General features: G+C 41.5%; 1 protein-coding gene across 1 annotated transcript; it reads right to left on the bottom strand.

Annotated features, from left to right (window-relative positions):
- Positions 1-402: 402 nt before the first annotated feature.
- On the bottom strand, positions 403-19,458 carry RND3 (Rho family GTPase 3). The gene is made up of 5 exons (XM_023217453.2): positions 19,018-19,458; positions 18,463-18,550; positions 6,616-6,725; positions 3,378-3,512; positions 403-1,993 (listed from the first exon to the last, which is right to left on the bottom strand). Exons 1-5 carry the CDS (start codon positions 19,165-19,167, stop codon positions 1,742-1,744), a joined length of 735 nt encoding a protein of 244 aa, XP_023073221.1. The 5' UTR covers positions 19,168-19,458; the 3' UTR covers positions 403-1,741.
- Between the last annotated feature and the right edge of the window lie 980 nt (positions 19,459-20,438).

Raw genomic sequence — 20,438 nt, forward strand, 5'->3', positions numbered from 1 at the left:
CATTGACCAAACATACAAAGTGACTTCAACAGTTTAAAAAATGCAACAAAAGTTCTGCTTTATAACAGTTATAACTTATTTTCTTTTTACAATATTTAAATACAGAAAGCACTTGCCAGCTATTTTGTAATACTGCCCAAAGCATAATGCTGCATCAATCAAAGCATATTATGTTGGTAAAATGTCTGTATTTTATGGGAAATGACTGGAATCGTATTTTCTTGCAGAGACAAAACAAAGTGCTTGTAAGACATAGAACTGAGTGTTGTAATTACCTTAATCTCTCCTGCCACAATTTAAGGGGAGCACAGCTTCAACACTTCAAAAACGAAGCATTATCATGGGAAAGAAAGCTCGTTTTCAACAAGCGCCAACAATAAACAGGTCAGATCTGGTTTCTTCTCTGAAATAATCTCTAAAATGAACTGGTCAAAAATATCTGTAAACTCTTTTAAATGCTTATTATTTTACGTAACAACAGCGACCAAGTGCTGAACATGGACCTTGGCTGCGTCTGCTTAGTGAGGTTTTAGCAATCATGCTCTAGAAATGCCCTGGTGTTGTGTCAGGACTGAAACTCTATTATATAATCTTCCACTAGGGATTCTCTAAAGCTTGGGTAAGTGAGTTCTTCTCTCATCAATGTTCATTTAATGAAAGTGAAATAAACCAACAGATCATCAGATGCTGCCAGTTTTGGAGCTCCAACCCAAAATAATAGTCCTTTTGCTTTGTATTTTTGGTAGCTTAATTCCAGACAGCTTTACTCACAAACTGTGCTTTCCGCTACTATTCTTTCCTTCACTCATTACCTCTTCTGGTGAAAACAGTAACTACCTTTTTTCTCTCCTTGGATCATTCTATGACGTCAAACCAAGACACCTTTTATTTGACTTTGCATTTTTATCAACGATGGCAAAAAAATCACACAACTTCTTTTCTAAACAGCGCACAAAAATATTACATTGAGCAATTTACCACTTTTTAATGACAATCACAATGAAGAACAGAACCATCAGACTGAATAAAAATCGACACTTTTTTTTTCCTATTTGATCTATGCGATCTTTGTAGTGCTGGTCTACAAATCTTGCAAGATTGCAAAGGCTTTCCTTAGAACCATTCTACTCAGCTATCTTCAGGAAGGCAAGATTTCAACGCCTCATGAAGTTTTCCTCTGGATATATCCCCATGGGTCCTGATACAATTTCCATTTTAATGATGAGCTAGAAAGAAATTAGATCACATCCTCTAGAAAACTAAATGCTAAGGTCACAGTGCCAGTTCCCCAGTGAGGACAGTATATTAACATATACTTTTTGTAAAGGAGATTAAAACATTTAAAAATTAAATCAAAGTAGAGATCCATGAATAGATTGTAACAAAAACAAAAACAAACAAAAAAAAACCAACAAAAATGCAAGCACCATTCAGAGTGTGATTTTTCTTCTTGGAGGTACTCGCATCCCCCCTCATCTTCCTCTAGCTCATTTGTATCTCCATTTTTTGGCATATTTTTCAAGTCACACTTCAAAACTCTTCCATGTATTCACTTCTCACCACTTGGTCTACATGCCGAATCTAAGGACAGGATTCCAAAAAGATGAGTATCCTCTCAAACGCCTCCAAAGCCTCTGGTATACATGACTTTAGCTGTGCACTTCATTTAGACTTCACCTTTTTTGTTTGCTGTTGTTTTTTACACTAGATTCCTTTGTCCTCATTAAAGATAATGAAAGATTCACATCACAGTGCAGCTCTTCGCTTTGTCCTTTCGTAAGTCCGTAGCAACTGCCGAGAGTTCTGGTCTGCTGGGCATGTGTGAAATCCGCTTTGTGGCTCTCTGTGATTTGTTCCGCTTAACGTTTTTATTTGTCTTATTTACACATGCCAAGGTGGCAACGTGAAAAATGTCTCTGACACTATTTTCCGACTGTAAAGCTGAGCATTCGATATAAGTAGCTGCTCCAATCTGTTTGGCCATATTTGCCCCCTGAGAAGCAAAAGAAGGGATTTTAATCAGCAGTAAGACTTTGGGGGAAAGTTAGCTAGTGTCTTCTAATACCACAAAATAATAATGCATTGCGAAACGTTTACTGATATGTTAACTGAATTTTCCAAGTGTCACTCCAAAAATAAAAGTTGTTAAAATTTGAACTGCCTTATTTATTACTTCATAAATATTTGCAGTCAAGAGCCAATCGCGAAGATGTCCAACTCTCATGGCTCATTAGAGGTGTTAGAGCTCTGAATAAATGCTAAAGGCTGATCTTAACAAACGAGGACACTCATTATCAAACACTTAATATGAGGTGATTCAAAGAAGTGTAGAGTGGAGCTAACGAGGTGATTCATCTTCACTATCAACTGCAAGCAAGAGTTAACTGGTTATTCAGGCTTTCCAGGGTCACAGCAAGCATGGAATGGCCCAGAGAATCTTACTGGTGAAGTAAGTTAGCTGAAGGTCATGAACATGAACTCCACATTTTCCACACAGCTCTGGCTGTGGCGATGTGGCCTTGAGAACCTGTTCCAGCATCTCCTGGGGGGACTCCATTTCTCTTTTCTTGAGGGTAAATGGCATTCAAGACTAGTGACTAGGTTGTACCAAAAACAGGGGCAATGAATGAAATTTAAAATCGATTTTGAAATGTACGTGATTGTATCTTACTTAGGGCCAAAATAAGTTGAGGAAAGGAATAATACTATTGTGACATCTGTTGTATCAAACACAAAATATGTAATTTCTAAGTGTGAACCATACCACCAATATACGCAACAATAAACATGGGCACATCGACCAAAACTACTCATGTAAAATACCAAATTTTTGCTAATGAGAAATGGAAGACTAAGAAGACTGCAGTATTTAAAATGATGATTCTTAATACAATTTTGGTATTTCAACATGAACTCTCTTTAGATTCTGGTTGTAGGTTTTACGAGAATGAGCTTTTGAAATTGATTCTCATTTCTAAATACTTGGGGGAAATGCCTATAGAAATGAAGACCCTCTGAAAGATGGTGTTATGGAGTGCTACAGTTTACTGGCAACAGCCTTATTATTGTGCTGCCAACTGTAAAATCAGATTACCTCTCTTAAAGAGTATTACTAATCTGGACCACATTCTCTGTTAAACCTTTTGAACTTTAAACCTACTGGGAGTTGCAGAAATATACAAGGTTAGCATATCAACTGTTTATATACCCAAATATCATGTAATTACACTAATAAACGACAGCATTTTAAATTTCACAACTGACCACTGGCTGAGCGTTTAGAAAAGCAGCTACTTTTTATTTTATTTATTGTGAGTGACAGTCCATTTCTTTCACTCTTTCTAAAATTCACGTTTGCACATGGGCAACATATATACCTGGTCATAGGACACTGGCGTCTGCCTGTGATTGGAGAGTTCTACTAATGTACTAACATCTGTCCGCAGATCAGACTTGCAGCCGACCAAGAGCATTTTGGTATTTGGACAAAATTCCTGGATTTCACCTTTCCACTATGACAGAAAAAAAAAAAAAGGATTAAAAATGAACAAAGTAATGGCATCCATGTCATAAAAACCATTTCTCCACTGACAGACATTGGAATGAAACTCAAAAAAGACGTTAAAAAAGGAGTGTCCCTTGAGATGAAGAAGCAAACTTTGCATTCATCTCCTGAATAGATGTGAAGTTTTACGAGTTTTTAAGCATTAGAGAATGATTATGTATATTATGATCCATTCTCCCTCTCTGTGACTCATCTGTTGCTACTGAAAGAGATTTGGTAGATGTTGTCCAAAGGTAGCTTCAATAATGTCTTAATTATTGGCATGTCTCTGAAAGATAAATGTGTCTTAAGAATAATTATATATCCTAACAAGTGACCACATCCTTCGATGTGTGGATCTGATCCTCCTTAACTAGAAGGCTGGGGATAAGGCAGAGGCAACACTAGCACAAGTATGCATTCCCTGATCCCATCATGAAACACTGAAGCATGCCACCGCGAGCTGAGGCTCTATTTAAGTACCTGAGATAGTTAATAAAACAGAACATCCTGCCTTGAAAGAGTTTCTGTTCACATGGTTCCATCAACACAGATCATGACATTTGCAAAGGAACATCTCTTGGGTGATTGGGAAGGCAGCCGGTCCTGTAGCTCATATGCCTTCGAATTAGTTTAAAATTATTTCAATCTATTCCAATTTGTCTAGTTGTTTCATGATCTAACAAGAATTATTAGCACCCTCAGCAATGCCTGGCTTGGAATTCCAACTGTCCTCTTTAAGAACAAGCAAGTGGCTTTTTGTGGCTTCATTTCCTCAAGCTTGAGCTCTGCAACAGCATGGGAGTCAAGGGTTCAGGGTGGTCACAGGAGATCTTTGGCCTTTGAGGGCAGGGCCTGGAGAGGCTGAGATGGGGAAGTGGCGCCTGACTCTTCCCACCCACGTTCACAAATATGTAAGTGTTCTACAAAGTACTGTGGCCATGATGATGATTAAGACATAGCTGTGTCTTCTGGAAAGAAATTCACAGAATACTGGGGGTGATGAAGTCATGTATTAAGTACAACACAAGATAAGAGGGACATCCTGCAAGAATAACTTAAAAGATCACTAGAGGAGACATCTCCAAATCTAGGGGTGTACTTTGGTTAATGAACTCTAGTGTAAAGTACACCAGTGGATTCAAAGGAGTAATATACTTTTCATAAGAGCCCATTGTGTCCACTTCTTCCTTTTTTCCTTCCTTCCTTCCTTCCTTCCTTCCTTCCTTCCTTCCTTCCTCCCTCCCTCCCTCCTTCCCTCTCTCCCTCACTCCTTTCAGAATTATGTAGGAACACCTACCATATGCTAGGTGGCACTAGCATTAGAAGTGGAAGGTGAACTGGAAAAAAAAAAAAAAAGAAATTCTTCCTACTTCAAGTCATTCTAACCTCCTCTTTGATAGTGAAGGACTTAAAGGCTTCCATTAATCAAGACAAACCACAGGGGTTATCATGAGCCTTAAACCTCACAGGAATGTAAAACATACTCATTAATATCTATAAGGCCAAAGTCACTATTCATTTGGTCTTAGAAGAAAAAAGCAAAATAAAACAGGAGAAAGGCTTTTCATCATAAATTATGCATAGCCTGATACTACATCAAATAAAATCTCCAGTAAATAAGCAACCCCTTTTATCTCCAGACAGAACTAGACATGTTGTTATGTTGCTCTTCAGCTGTGTAATGACTTTGGCCTCCCTCTGCATGTCTAGCAATTGTTTACAAGCATTAAAGACAGAAAAGGTGTATTCCTGCCTGGATTTGACAAGCATTAGCATTATTTGTGTTAGATATGTATTACTCAAAATTGAAAGGAGCTAAAAAGGGAAAAAGAGCCTTTGATCTATTAAGAAAGTCATATTTTATTGAACTCTGTTTGTAATATTTAGTAGAGACAGAAGGATGATTATACTTCAAATCCTGATTTCACAATGACACACAAGCCAAGCAATCAAATATAATAGAGGAATGTAAACCAATAAAAACACACAAAATACAAACAAATTCCACTAAAAATGAAAACCAAAAAAACAAAACCAACCTAGGCACACCTGCATGTTTGTCTTTCTTAATCCATACCATACTCAGACTGGGCTGCATGGCTCACCCCTCAGCTGACATTGCCTTGCTCTCAGCCACATCCGGTGTCTAAGCCAGTGCGTGGAGGAGAGGGAGTGCTCCACCAAGGGTCTGATCCTGAAGCCCCACAGCACACAGGCCAGCTCTGAGAAAATAGCTAGTGGCTAATAAATGCTGATCCATGGACTTACACGGCACGTGCCTTCTACAACTACCTGGAGGCTTAGTCCCTGCTGTTGGAGGTCAGGAAATGCCCCTTCCTCCCACTGGCCTCCCTACTTCCTGTGACCCATCCTGTAATAGGTCTTCTTCCTCTTGATCTCCCTCTGGTTCCTTCCATCCGTAGCTTCCTTAGTTAGGTTCCTTCTTCACCTACAGAACCTGACTAACCTTTGCCTCCATAAACGATGTGTATATTATAATATATAACATGTTTACAAGCACTGCTTCTACATTACTAGAAAGATACCTGATCATAATTACTAGACAGATACCTGATCATCAGACAATTCACATTGGACACATACCTATTCCTCCTATACTAGTTCCATTTCTGTTTCTAATAATACCATAACTAAAACACAGTTTATTAAAATAGCCATTATTGCATTCCTTTCACTAACTGACTTGAGGTCAAATGTAAATCTGTAAACTAAGGTGCAATCGGTTGAGTCACTGAAAGAAGGAAGTAAGACATGAATATGACAGTAATCAAATATAACTGTTTTCAGCTGTACCATTTTCTCCCGAAGGACAAACACGCAGGCCCTTGAAAGGTATTTTGTTTCAGAGCTTCATGAAATAAAATTTCAAGCTTGTTCATCATCAAAAAGTGGAAACCCCATTTTGGTGTGAAAGAGTGCTTTCTAGTGTTTAATTACAAATTGTAAGGCAGGGAATTGACTAGAGTCTTTGAGTTCCCCAGCAATCCCCATGTTTCTATTTATATATCACCTAGTACTGAAGTGTGTCATCATTCCCCAGCACTTGCCTTTTTGAGGACGCTGTCCAGGGTCTCTGGTCTACTGATGTCAAAGCAAATCAGCACGGCATCCGAATCAGGGTAAGAGAGGGGGCGGACATTGTCATAGTAAGGAGAACCTGAGAAGGAACAAAGATACACAGATTTTCAGATGAGAGTCCCCTTGTCTGTCATGCATTAACTCTACCCTTTTGGGCTAAGTCCTTTGACTGTCACATCATGACCCGACCCCCACTTCCCCTAATTCTTGGAAAAGAATTCAAACAGACACACAAAAGCCTGCTTAGAAGTATATGATGAATGAAGCCTCACATGTATCTGACATAAATTCAAGAGGAGGGCCTAGATCTTACGGTGAAATCTTTATGGTTCAAAGACTAGGGCCTGAAGTTACCTGGGTGAAGTAGGGAAGCATCTGGAGCTAGGTGGTCTTGAGTGCAAACCTGCCTCCACCACTAAAGAGGGAGGGGGCAAGGTAGCTGTGCCTCTGATTCTTCACTCATAAAATGAAGATGCTGACAACATACATACCTGAGATTAAGTAAACCCAGGCAGTGCCTGGCTTTTAGTAAGGGATCAATATGTATTCACTATGGGTATTATGGTTGTATTATCGCTACTGTTAAAAGATGAGTGGTAAAAAGAATCAGAAACTGAACTACTTCTTGGGAAAGAGACCTAAACTCAAGATAAATCGGACAGCAGGATGGGGGTGAATGAGGGAGAGCGGAAGAGGGAGGGTTCAACTACGCAAAGAGAAACCACAGTGTTACCCCATCTCCAAGTTGTAAGTTTAGATAGGCTATGGACCTTTGAGCTTGCTTATTTTAACTTATTGCCAAACCCTCTACAAATTTTCTTCCTGTTACAACCAAGAATGTAATAAATGTCATATAGGATCATGTCACTTTTTTACAGAGTCCCATCTCTGAGAGTGACGCTAAGGCATGATCCAAGGATCTTAACCTGAATTAAATCCAGGGTACCCTAAACATTCAAGGCACCAGCCAATTACTTTAACTACAGAACTCTCTAGTCAATCAAGGACGTTTTTCTATTTCTTTAAGAATTCCAAAGGATGGGCAATTACATGAGGCCAATAGTTATGAAGTGATTGACTAGAAAACTAAATACAGCCTGCCAAATGCTGCTTGTTTAAGAAATCGTTTTCCGTATACTGACATTTCACAAGCCTCACATGAAAATGATTTTACTAGGCAAATATATACACACGTATGTATCTGACTCCAGAGTAGAAAAAGAAAATCTAAACCACCAAACTCTTTTTAAAAGTCTATTTCAATTTGACATCACTTTCCATTTTGAGCAGAAAAACAGGACATGTTGTCCCCTGATAAATCAAAACCTCAACAGGCAAAGTCAGGAAGAGAGACTTAAAAAGCAGCTTTAAAAAATATCACTGTTTATATTTCTATCAAAACAACATTTGCTTGGAAGCTGTTCTTGTGATCTAAAAGGCACTGCAGTCACGGGGCATCACCCTGTATTCACACAGTACACTGGGTCCCTGGCATCCGCTGTGGAACCCCAGGCAACAGTGCAGCTTTTTCTCTAGCTGCTTTACGATGGAGAGTGACAACTTCAAGCCACGTGTGTCTGCTAAGCAAGGAAGAAAAGAAAGTTACAAGAATCAGGAAGAAAAGTGTGAATAAATAGAGAATTAAGTCAGAGCTGTTCAAGAGCTGCAGCAGCTGCCTACCCACATCTGGAACCAGAACCCTGGTAGCGCAGAGGCTGACAGCTAAAAGATATTTCTCAAAAGCTTAAAGGGTTTAGAGTTTAAAAAGTCAAGTCATTTTAAGTATGAAAGTATATTAGAATGAGGCTGTCTCTGAAAATGACAAGCTGTGGCTGCCTTTTCAGTCGCTGAAAGAACTCTGAGGTGAAGAGAGTAATTCACAAATAGTTCACTCATTTGAACATTCAAGAGGCATCAGAAACTAGATGGTTGAACACTATTTATGGCTACATTAGTATTTCTGTATTAGCTCTGAGAAGTTCACACTTTTTCAACTAGAACCTTTCCTGTTTCTGTGTCCAAAGTCTAACTCTAGCACAGCGCCTGCTGTAAACATTTGAATGACTCTTTCCAAACAGGGAGTCAGAAAATTCTAGATCATAAGAGTGGAGCTCCAAATACTGGACACATATATGAGAGTTTCCTCTGCTCCTCAAAGTCAGCAAGAGACGACTTGATCCCAGACCCAGGAAGGCAAAGCTGCCAACAGTTAGGATTGTCAGAAACCTAACGAGGCTGCAGAGATCTCTTTTCCCAGAAGTCACTCACAATAGGAAAAACCGCTCTCTCCCTGTGGAGAGCTCCCAGTACAAGCAGACCTGGTATCTTTAGAGGACATTTTCAGGTACCTACCAGCACCTTTCAGGATACGATTTGTATGATGTGAGAGTACTCACTGCTAATTCCAGATGTAAGACTACTCTATGACAATGGAGACCATCTTTTCCAAATACAAAAATTAGGAAAAGCGATTGAAGAAATACAAAGAGGATGAAAGAGTTTAATTGAAATTGAGACTGCCAGGAAAATCCTGAGGAATGGTTTCAACATTCAGGTCACCAAGTGACTGCTGGGAATACCCCTCCCTTTGTAGACTATGTTTCCCGTCCCCCACCCATTTTATGGCCACAAAGGAGATCTGGCTTTGTGCTCAGCCCTGTGTCACCTGCTGGAGACTGCTACCTACTAAAATCCAGTGGGGCTGGCTTCTGTGCTTAGTGCATACATCCAGGTATTTGCAAAATTTAGACTCTGGCCTGATTTTAAAATGAAACAGAGTTCTCCAGTTAAACCAGATTCTCAGGGAAGTTTGTATCTGCTTTTGTTTTTACCTGGTTAACAGTACGAGTGAAAATACGTATGTAGTGCAAAGGTTTATAAGAATAAACCACCATGCTTGTGGAGGTAGACAGGTAATTTTTAAGAGCTTTAACATGATCTAATTAGGGATGACACTTTGATCCCGTTCTATTACTTTTGCTAATGAACAGTGCTGCTTTTAGATCAACACGAGTGTCCAAAGGTACTAGTAAACCTGATTCCCATATTTTTTAGTTATAAGCATAATTTGACTGGCAATGACAAGAGTAATTTATTTAAAATAACAAGACCATTTATTCACCATTATTTTCGATAGGTTAAGTTTATCCTGTCATAGATAGCAGTGTCTATTGTCCCTATTTTTTCATAGTGAAAAATATTTATGTAGAATTATCAAAGAACTGTCCCACCAGGAAAGATGTAATTCATCAGCTCAGCAGGACTTTCAGGATAAAAAAAACAAAGCAAAACAAAAAAACAAACACGCACACGCATACATGCGCGCGCACACACACACACACACACACACCCCTCCTGTGTAACATTACAGTGTTTACTCTGTGTTTAAGCACTTGGAATTCTTCCTTTTCTTCCCCAGAAAGTCCAAGAAACTGCACAAAGGAAGAAAGGCAAGCAAAGCTGGAGAGGGCATGGTGGAATCACAGGCATGCGTGAGATAACACAAGCCAAAAGAAAAGGAAGAGGAATTCCAGAAATGATTCTGTGACGTGAGAAGCAATATAGAGGGGCAGAAAGGACACCAAAGGAAGCAGCTGAAAGTAAGTGGGTAAAGCAGGAACAATACCTGCCCCTAACTCCTATATCCCTCCAGGAGAGTCTTACAACACCCTGTGAAGCCAAACAGGAAAAAAAAAAAAAAAAAAAAAAAAAAAAAAATTAACTTCTATAGGTGTTTCTTAAAGATGCACATGAAAAACTCCCAAGGTGCTAACTATAGAACTAAACACAACACAAGCAGGAGGGCTCAACATTTTTTACTAAGTATGAAAGTATTCAACTTTCAGTGCAGTACATGGTAGGTGCTGCTATACATAGAGTATGTGCTCTAGTACCGAAGAATGGACTGAAGTCCAGTAACATTTAGGAACTGCGTTTTGCGTGTCAAATAAAACTCTTTTTCAGCATGTGGAATAGCCTAATGCATGTGGAAATTCTCAGATGCAGCACTTCTCTGGTACTGTATGAAACTTTTCTAAGCTCACAACTCTATTCCAAGGACCTTTTTAAGTAACCTGCCAGACCTCTGAAGGGAAAACTTTGGGAAACTCTATATTGTAAAGAAACAACTACACTACATATGCAAAATGTGTGCCCCCCTCACCCAGAAAACATAGTTGAAAGGCTTTGCTGGGGATAGACTGGAACAAGTGTGCACTTGGGATTCTGTGAGTTGCTCAAGTTTGGCAAACATCAGCAAAGTTCTAGAGCGCTTTTGAAATTTCAGATCTACCCATCTTTATATTCAAGATCATTAATTCTGGGTGAGAACAAAATTTCCAGCCAAAGAATAGTCACAACGTGCCTCACCCAGAAACTAATTCTTCAGACACATACCTGCCTGCTGAAGTCACCCTTTCGCAAAGATAGAACACACCATATATGTACATACTTAAATGAATATGTGAGAAGATTCATGCCCAAAAGGGAGGCTTTATGGAACCTTTTGCAAAATACCAGTTTAAACACTGTGAGGCTTTAGAGGAGTCAGAGAACTGAAAACTCTTCTTGTTGAATATTTCATAAATATAATTTATTTAACTTGAACCTTCATTTGAAAAGCTTCCCTTTTCCCCTTAAGAAATTTTTACCAAGAACAGTAAGTTAAAGCTATTGCATATTTTTGGCAGAGAAAAGTAGATTAACTTTTGGTATTTTTAGTGACCACCACGAGCACATCTGAACCCAGCAGCAGCTAACATGTGAGAGGGCCTGATCTGCCCAATTATTACAAGATTGCATTTCCTCATGCCATCTCTAATCACAGTAAAAGGTTTAAATTAGCAGCAATCTCAAGAATGTGAATCAAGTCTGGGCAGATCTTTGGTGTCTGACTCGGTGTAAGATTGTTTAGTTCTTGTTTCAAGTAGTCTGCACAACAAATACCATGCCTGCAAATATGCAACAAACACTCTCAGGAAGAATATTTTGTTTGTTTCTTCCATGGATTCAGATAATAGGAACTATGAACAGATCTTATAAAATTTTGTGAGCATTTATGTCTTGCTATTAAGATGGAATAAATATTTTCTATTTCTGGGGGCAATGCAGATACAAAATTGGAAAGTCACACAGATAGACATGTTGGCCTTTAAATAAAGGTTTAGCTTTAAACTCCTAATCTTATTGAGAAACTTAAAAATATGTAAGAATCAAAAAATTTTACTGACAGTGGAACCATGGTTAAGTCAAGAGCTTTAGGGATAAGAGTGTATGTATATTTATATGCCTAAAAGTAAATAGGGATAATGGATTCAAGGTTTTGTTTCATATGATATCTAAGAGTCAGATTTCTTGGAGTAGAATCCCATGAGTGAATTCATCTTTCCACAAACTATGTCATCAGGCTCATTTTTCAAAACCAAAGTGCACAACACCTGGTCAAACTTCTGAGGCAACTACGTTCCATGTCAATAAAATGTCTGCTTTCCCAAGGGAGACTCTGAGAAAGTGGCCAATATGTAGCAACTGAGAAGTCATTTAAAGGACATCAGAAAATGACTGAGCCACGACTAATTCATTTGGCACAGCCCGCCAGGCACCATGAGCTAACTGGAGAAAGTATTGGTCCTTGGTGTCATATTTACATGCAAAAGAACTGGATTAATGAGGAAACATCTGGTTATTTCAGGTGGTATCAGAATGACCAATTTGGACGCTTCATTGAAATGTGCAACTTAGCGAGAAACCAGATTGGAAAAAAAATAGCACTAAATGGGGCTAAAAAAAAAAAAAATCTACAGACAGATTTTTAGACATAGAAAGAGCATTCATACTGCCACCTCCCTTTTTTTAGGAGGTTCCATGGTTTAAATGGAAATTATTGCATGGTGGACAAATCTCCAAATGCAGTTGTATGTACTGCTTATTGGAAACCACCATACAAACTATCAGTTTTACCTTAACCCAGGTCTCTTACAGAGTTTCAGTGTGGAAACTCAAGAACTCAAGTTAAGAATTAAACCTAGTGTTGAAACCCTAAGCTCCAATGGATCATTACTACCTGATGAAATGCCTGGTTTCCTGCAATTTCACACTTGATATTCAAATCCCAAGCATCCATGCTTCTCTGGCTCCTTCGTAAATTCTTAACCTCTTCCTTCTTCCAAGAAGATTAATTTAAGTTATAATTCTCAGCTTCCAGAATCTTGTTTTCTCTGAGAGCCACTACATGTAAGCAAGTTTCCATGTGGGAAGGATGTTAGCAATTTCTTAGAACTTAGTCAACTTCTAGAAAGGAAAGGAATTGTGGTGGGCCTCAATGAGCATTAAGTCATGAGTTAGGGAGCCTGGGCTACCCATGTGACCTTCAACAACTCTTTGGATCTTGTTGCTCCTGGAAAAATCCAGCTTTAGAACCTCCAGGTTCACCCTCCTATAAACAGGTATTATAGCACTAGACAGGAGGAAGTTTTTCTATGTCCTCTGTTTGTCCTGTGGGTATTCAAAGAAGGTTGTCAGGGAAGAAGGATGTCTTTACCCTGTTCAAATCTCAGTCTACAGGCATCTCCTCTCACCTAAACACCTGACACTTAAAATCTGGGCTCCTCATTTGATTTCTTGTGTTCATTTGGGAAAGCCTGAATATTTTCAATGTTATTGTCACTTGTGTTTTCACCATGTCTGTCTTATCACATGGTGAAACTGTGAGTACCTAAGGGCAGAAGCTGCTCTCGCCCAGTTCTGTACCCCTCCCATAGCATCTAGCAGATTGTATGCACACAGAAAGCACTAAACCATGTTTACTGACTTTATAATCATTTTTATGTCTTGTCTAGATGTGTTCGTTTATATGCTAAATCACCAAAAAAAAAAGGGGGGGGGGGGGGGGAGAGAGAGAGCAGTGATCTCTTTTTAAGCTGCTTTTCTGGATTAATTATATACTAATCTCCAATACTGCTGAACCATTTCCATCCCTATTAAGAAATATTTCATTAGAGAGCTTGTCACCAGGACCATTCTTCATACTTGATGTATAATAAGCTAAATATAACAACTTAGATAGACTTCTGTTTATAGAGAAGTTTGTTCTCATATTAAGGCCATTGGGTAATTAAGATATTTTTCCTCCCATTTTCTCTAAGAAATAAAGGATACTACCTTAACTGTTAATAATGCTAAAAACTAAAATAGGAAGTACTGACTTTAGCACTCAGGGCTTGAAAGAAACTTGGATCATGACAAGATTCAAAAGAGTGTTCATGAGGCAATAGCATAGTTATTGTGGGGAATTTTAACAGCTGAATTGAATATATTAAAACTAATAATAAGCCTTAAATAAAATGTGCATTAACTTGCCTTGGTTAAAAGCTGGAATGAATGATTATTACTCCCTAAATCACATGTGCTGAAATTACACTGCAATCAAATCTCTTAGGAAAAGATACGGTGATCCTTAAATGACTATGTTTCTATTATTAGTAGGCATTTGGCTTCATGCTACAAATTACTTCTATGCTTGGCAAATGTGACCAATTTTGAAGCACAAGATATTAGAATTACTTTGGTCTTACTTATTATTTCACAATTGAAACTATTACCCATTGTTTTGCTGAAACTCATTGGGTTAAATTTGAAAATCAATGGGAGCATTTCTGCAACTATTAAGAATGTTCATTTTATAATGAAAAATATTTTTTAGGAAAATGAAGAAGTTATGGGCCTTAAAAATTCCCTCTCGTAGATGATTCCTACAGCATTTTTACAAAGGTTTTATTTACTTTTGTTGGGGGGCTGGAGTACTGTAGCCCTAAGAATCAACTGGCAAAATGCCTTTTTTAGTTGCTTTAACTGGTGTATGCAATGGGAAGGGGCGGTAGCTGTTTCCTATCTGAAGAGGATCCAGAGGATCTATAAGCCCTAGGATGTCTGAGAAAGGAAAACCATTGCAACCAAGTGGAAAAGGGCACTGGGGTTCAAGGACCTGACAAAATTGGGTACATTATGAGTTGTCAGTGAAATACACGCTAAACTGGAAGAGCTTCTTTTTCTCCATTACCCCACCTGAACTGTATGCTTCTTAGGGGCAGGACCATACTTAATCTAACACTGTATCTGTAAGGTCTAACAGAGGGCCTATTTATAGTGGATGTGGAAAAAAAGGAAGAGATGGATGGAGAAAGGGAGAAAGGAAGGAAATATTAAGTTACTGTGCCTCAAAAAGCAGGAAATGAATTATTATTATTATTTTTTTTTTTGGTGCAAAGCGACTTCACATATCCTACTTTCACTTGATAGTCTTCCCCACATCCAAATTGTCAGAGTTTTGCCTATGCATGATCATGACTGCTGGGGGCAAAAGTAGACCCCTTAGGAGAAGCTGTCCAACTAAAGAGGTCAGATAAGAGAAGAACTACTTCTGTCTTTTAAATGGTTGCCCTGCTGCTAGGAGAGTAAACAGGACAGGAAGTATCATTCAAAGGACAATGTTCACCCCATCGCTCTCCCTATGTAAGAGCAGTCAGACACACCCATTTTTTCCTATGTAAGTCTCCTTCACAAAGTTCTAGCAGGGAAATAAAAAGTGCAATTTATCTGACATTTAGAACTTTATAGACTTGGCTTGGATCTTTTCTCCAGAGTTAAATTGATGGCCTTTGGAAAAAATAGATGTATCAAGAGGCATAAAGCATATGCAATTATTTTTACGATCTGAACTAAATAAATATTTTAGTGGGCAAAGAAAATGTCAAACATTTACCAAAATATAGTCTTGTCCAGAAATTTGCCATGAAAAGCTTGGAATTAAATGGAAAAATGTTAAAGATCCTTGAAATAATTAGTTGCTGATGCAATGGTTCCTGCTGTATATAAACAACAAATCACCTTTGATGGAAACAGGCTATTCTTAGAATTTAAGTAAGCAGTGCTTGGTGACTATGTTTAACTAACTAACATTTCTCCTTATGAACAACATAATGGAATTCTAAATAATTCCCTTATGACTCTTTTTTCCATTTGTTTAAATCTAAATTCTAACTAAGATTTCATTACTGGATAATTTTGCAGTACAAAATTTTCTTAATCACATTTTCAAACCTTTATATTTTAGTTAAACATACATAGGTTTTGGTTTCATTAAACAAAAAGACAAGTGATTATTTCACTACAAACTTCATTTCAGATGATTATCTCTAATTCGGTGAAAGGCAATGTTTATAAAGTTGACATTCTTTGTGCACAGGTAATTCAGGGTGAATAAATGTCAGGTAACCTCATCTCCTTGGAAACTATGCATATCATTACTCATTTATTCATTCATCAGATTGTATTGGATAACTACTGTGTGCAAGGCATTGTGCTATGTAGAGTTTTGATTAAATGCATGAAGATACCTGAAGTGGTATTTATCTGCACATTCGACGGACAGCCTCCAACTATAAACTGCCCACATTTTGTTTTATTTTCTAACCTTTATCAAACAATGTGCCTTTTCTCCCCTAAAAGAATCAATTTAGCCCTTTAGGCATCGAATTCAAAATATCCATTGGTGGTCCTGTGACTCTTGAAGCTTGAGATAGGAAATGTATAGCCCAGCATTCCTATAATCCCACCGTTCCCCCTCCCTGTCCAAATGGGTTTCATTCCTAAATCCACCAGGAAGCCTGGCTCTGCCCAGAACCTGACTTGCTTTGTAGGCTGTAAAAACCCCAGCAAGGGATGCCAGATCCCCTAAGACTAAGAGCTGAAGCCAGCCAACATCCTGGGAAACAAAAAGACCTGCCTGTCCAGCGTAATAAAGCCAAGAAGTATACAGTGGGAGAGACCCTGCACATCATCTAGCTCAGTGTCCTCTTTTTACAGATGATGAAAATGAGACCCAGGGAGGTAGGGGATTTGCACACAGAAATCCATGGTAACCAGGAGCTAAGATCTAAACACAGCTTTGTATCAACGACTGGATCAGACCCACTGCTCCACCCTGTGCCAAAACAATTTTTATCGTGCGTTAGGTCCAAACAGGGCTGCGGGTCGGGGCAGGGAGTACTGGTGCTTATTATTGGTACCACACCAGCTGTGCCATCCTGTAGGCATAACAAATACATACCATGGTACGTCTGGGAATCAGAGCCCAGTAAGTATCAGGCCGTATAATAATTCTGATGATGGGAACTACTGAAATAAGGAACCACTTGAATTCTGTCTACCAACACCTTCTCCATAGTTTCGAGTCTGCGTACAATCCCTAACAGAAAACACGGCGGCAAAGTCCTGATTCTGCTGCCCTTGGAACGGCTGGAGAAAGAGCCTGACTCCAGGGGGAAACAAAATCAGCCCTTCTCACTGCAGCAGTCGGAGCATCTGGCACCGACCGTGAGAGGCGCTCGCTCGTGCGAGACTTCTCGCTTGCCTTTGTGCTGGGACTGCCTCTGGCGACCCTGTCAGTCTGGTTCCTTTCTTGCTCTCTGCTCTCCCGCGTCCCCTCGGGGGCTCCAGCGGTTCAAGCTTAGGGTTGTGGGAAGCTCACAGGAACACCTCCACGAGGCCACTCCCCGCTGGGCGCGGCTCCACCGCAGGGCCTCCCAGCCTGAGAGCAAACCTGCTTGTTCGCACTTGCGCGTTCCTCCTCGCTGGTTTCACCCCGGATTTGGCTCGGTCCACCAGCAACCCAGCTCCCTGCTAAATTCCCAGCCCTAAGCGCAGGGGCCTTTACCCAGCCTTCCCAGTGGGTCCTGCTTTTGCACAGCCGACACCCTTCTTGGAAACAAACTCGCTGGACACCGCTGGTTAGGGCGGCGGGTGCCTATGTCCCAGTCCAAGACCTCACATGGTGCTCCCCTGCCACTCCCCGGCCTTTGACCTGGCCCAAACCCCTAACTCAGCCAGGGAGCCGGATGCCTTCCCACCAGGAGGGTACCTAGCCCTCCCTACCACTGCGCGGCAGGTAGGTGGGTGGGCGCATGGGAAAGCAATAACCCGGCCTTGAACCTCAGACCAATGAATATAACCCACTGCGGCGCCAATAATTCAAGTAGACTGGAAGGTCAAAGGCGAATAGTGTTGCCTGCGGCCTTGGAGGCAAGCAGAGTAGGGGATGCAATAGAGGTCAGGAGGGACTGGTGTGGTGAAGGGGGAACGGCGTGATCACTGGGATGGAGTGAGGAAAAAGGGGAGGCTTGGTACAGGTGGCCACCGAGGCGCCGCGGGCGGCCGGCGGCGCTAAGAGGAGGCCCAGCGGCTGCCCGGCCCCTGCGCCACCAGCGCATTCCTGGCTGTAGGCGTCACGGGCGCCGCGGCTTCCTGCGCTCAGTTTCTCTCCTCCAAGAGCGGCAATTGCACGTAACCGCGTCGCCTCTGGGATTTTCTCCCGCCTCCCATCACCCCCGCGGCGCTCCCCGCCTCCCTGCCAACCAGCAGGTTAGATCTAGGAGGGGCGCCCGCCTTGAGCCGGGTGGTTCCGCCCAGGCGCACACAGCGCCGCTGCAACACCAAGGCGACCCAAGGCGACTAGACGACGGCTCCGCGGGCAGATTGCTCCCGGCCACCTAGCCACTAGTCGCTCCAACGGCGGGGTCACCCTGCGAGCACACAGCGCCCTCCTCTCCCCATTGCCATCTCCTTGTCCACGCTGTCGTCTGCCGCCCCCGCCCAGAAGGGATACAATTTTCGCCCAGCAGGGACCGTGGGAATCCTTTGGGAGGGCCAAAGTTAATGGAGGGGCGCAGACAGCTTGTAGCGCGCGGTTTCCCGAGACCCGCCGCGCATCCCCCAGCGGCTGGAAACCCGCCCCAAGCGCCACGCGGTCCTCCCACTCTTACCCGAAGTGTCCCACAGGCTCAACTCTATTCTTTGTGTGTCGATTTCAAAACTGGCCGTGTAATTCTCAAACACTGTAGGAACATAATTCTGGATAGACAAAATGGGCGAAAGAGGGCAAAGAGGTTATGTTTAAACGCACGACACCCGTTGAACACCCTTCGCCTCCCGGCTCCCCACAATTAAGAAATAAAACCCTCACACATCAGACCACACACTAAGCACATAGACCCTCTCCGAAACCCCTGTCCTACTCCCCACCCACCCGACCCGGCTCTCACAGACGTGCTGACCGGAATCTCCCAACCCCAGGTTATGTACACAGGAACGCACAAGTTTCAGGAGCTAGCCAGCCCATGTGCAGGCGCGTCCCAACCCTAAACGTTTCCAGCGCACTTTCCCTTTCCCCGCAGTCTAACCAGGGGAAAGTAGTAAGGGCGAGAAAGACTTTTTTTTTTTTTAAGCAAAAACGGGAGAAAGCGGGGAAGCCCACCTCAGGACTGGGATCCCACTGGCTGGCCGACCCCCTCCTGGAAGCCGCGGCCGGCCACACTCACCTCGGGGAAGCAGTCCTTGGCGAAGACATGGAGCAGCGCAGTTTTTCCACACTGACTGTCTCCCACCACAACTATCTTGCATTTCACGTTCTGATTAGGATCCATGATAGATTTGCTGGATAATTTCTGGCTGGCTCTTCTCTCCTTCATTGATGTTGCCTTATTTTCTCTTGGAACAGGAATTTTCTCTTAAGAAGAAAATATATTTCTCTCTTTATAAAAAGCAGATATAAAAATAAATCACAAGGCTGATGGGCAACCCCTGAAACGCGGCGCAGACGAGGAGGAGAGCGAGAGGAGGAGGTTGGTTACTCCCCTCCAACAAGTTTTAAGCCTGACTCCTCACCGCGCCTCCCAAGTCCAATTCCGAGCCGACTGCTTTGTTTCACGCTCTCTGCGCGGCTTTATACGCCCGGCCTTCCAATCCTCTTCTTTCTCAATGAGAGGAGGAAACTGATCTGCCTCCTCCCCTTTTATGGAGCCTGGGAGTGAGCGCTGTTGCCTTGCTTGCCGAAAATGTAAGCAGTGCGCCCTCTAGGGTGCCTGTTCGGGATCTATTTCAGACCAAGGCTCTGGGACAACATGAAGACCCCAAAGATGCTTTGCTGACAAGTAAACAGGGCAAGGTGGGAAACTGGTATCTGTGCATATTGATTTGAACTACAATCCCTTTAAATATAGTTTAATATAGGGGCTTATCTGTAGAAGCCTCATGACCTTTTATGAAAACAAACATTTCCCACCAAAGTTAAAGCACAGTATAAAACATAGGAAGCAAATCTTGGGTGGAGAATGGTTGCGTGGTTCTATTTTTTTTTTTTTAATGGTTTGTGTCAGGTACATAGGCCATGGACCAACAGATTAGCCTCTTTATTCCAGATGCAAGAACTGACTTGGCTGGGTCACAGCAGTACACTGGCTTCTGAAAGCTGTCAGGCAGAAAGGTTTTGAGGAGTGGGTACAGGAGGTGGGAGGGGAGAAGAAAGAGAAGTGGAAGATGCCCATCACTGAGTGACAAAGGCCATTGGAAACTCAACCCTAGGGACCCAAACATTTGTCAGCTTAGTTACACCTCCCCACACTTGCAGTGAGGAGACTGGGGGTGGGGGCGGGGCAGATTTTGCTATTATCTGTTAATTCTTTATAGCCTCCATCTTCCTGGAATCAAAGTACCCTAGGCTGGACTCAGAAGGCACAAATATCTTTAGCTGAAAAATGCAGGTACAACCCTCCACCCTCTCCTCTCCCCTCCTCCACATCCATCTCTCTAGCCCTCCTACTCTTCCCCGCAAGCAAGAGTCTTAGAAAGGACCAGAATAGTCCACACATTTGTTCTTTTTCTATGAGAAGTCTTTTTCTCATCTTCGTCTCCTGCACCCCAAATGCTCAGGAGGTTTCAACTGTTACAATGTAGTGGGACA

Source organism: Piliocolobus tephrosceles, chromosome 11 (genome assembly GCF_002776525.5).
Source record: "Piliocolobus tephrosceles isolate RC106 chromosome 11, ASM277652v3, whole genome shotgun sequence".
Classification (NCBI taxonomy): Eukaryota; Metazoa; Chordata; class Mammalia; order Primates; family Cercopithecidae; genus Piliocolobus; species Piliocolobus tephrosceles.

What these genes read in the sequence shown, in the direction of transcription:
- RND3 (XM_023217453.2), bottom strand. Translation starts at nt 19,167, where the DNA reads ATGAAGGAGAGAAGAGCCAGCCAGAAATTATCCAGCAAATCTATCATG. An exon ending in CCAAGGACTGCTTCCCCGAG is followed by an intron (nt 18,551 to 19,017) that starts GTGAGTGTGGCC and finishes TTGTCTATCCAG; the next exon opens with AATTATGTTCCTACAGTGTT. An exon ending in GAGCCTGTGGGACACTTCGG is followed by an intron (nt 6,726 to 18,462) that starts GTAAGAGTGGGA and finishes GTTCCTTCTCAG; the next exon opens with GTTCTCCTTACTATGACAAT.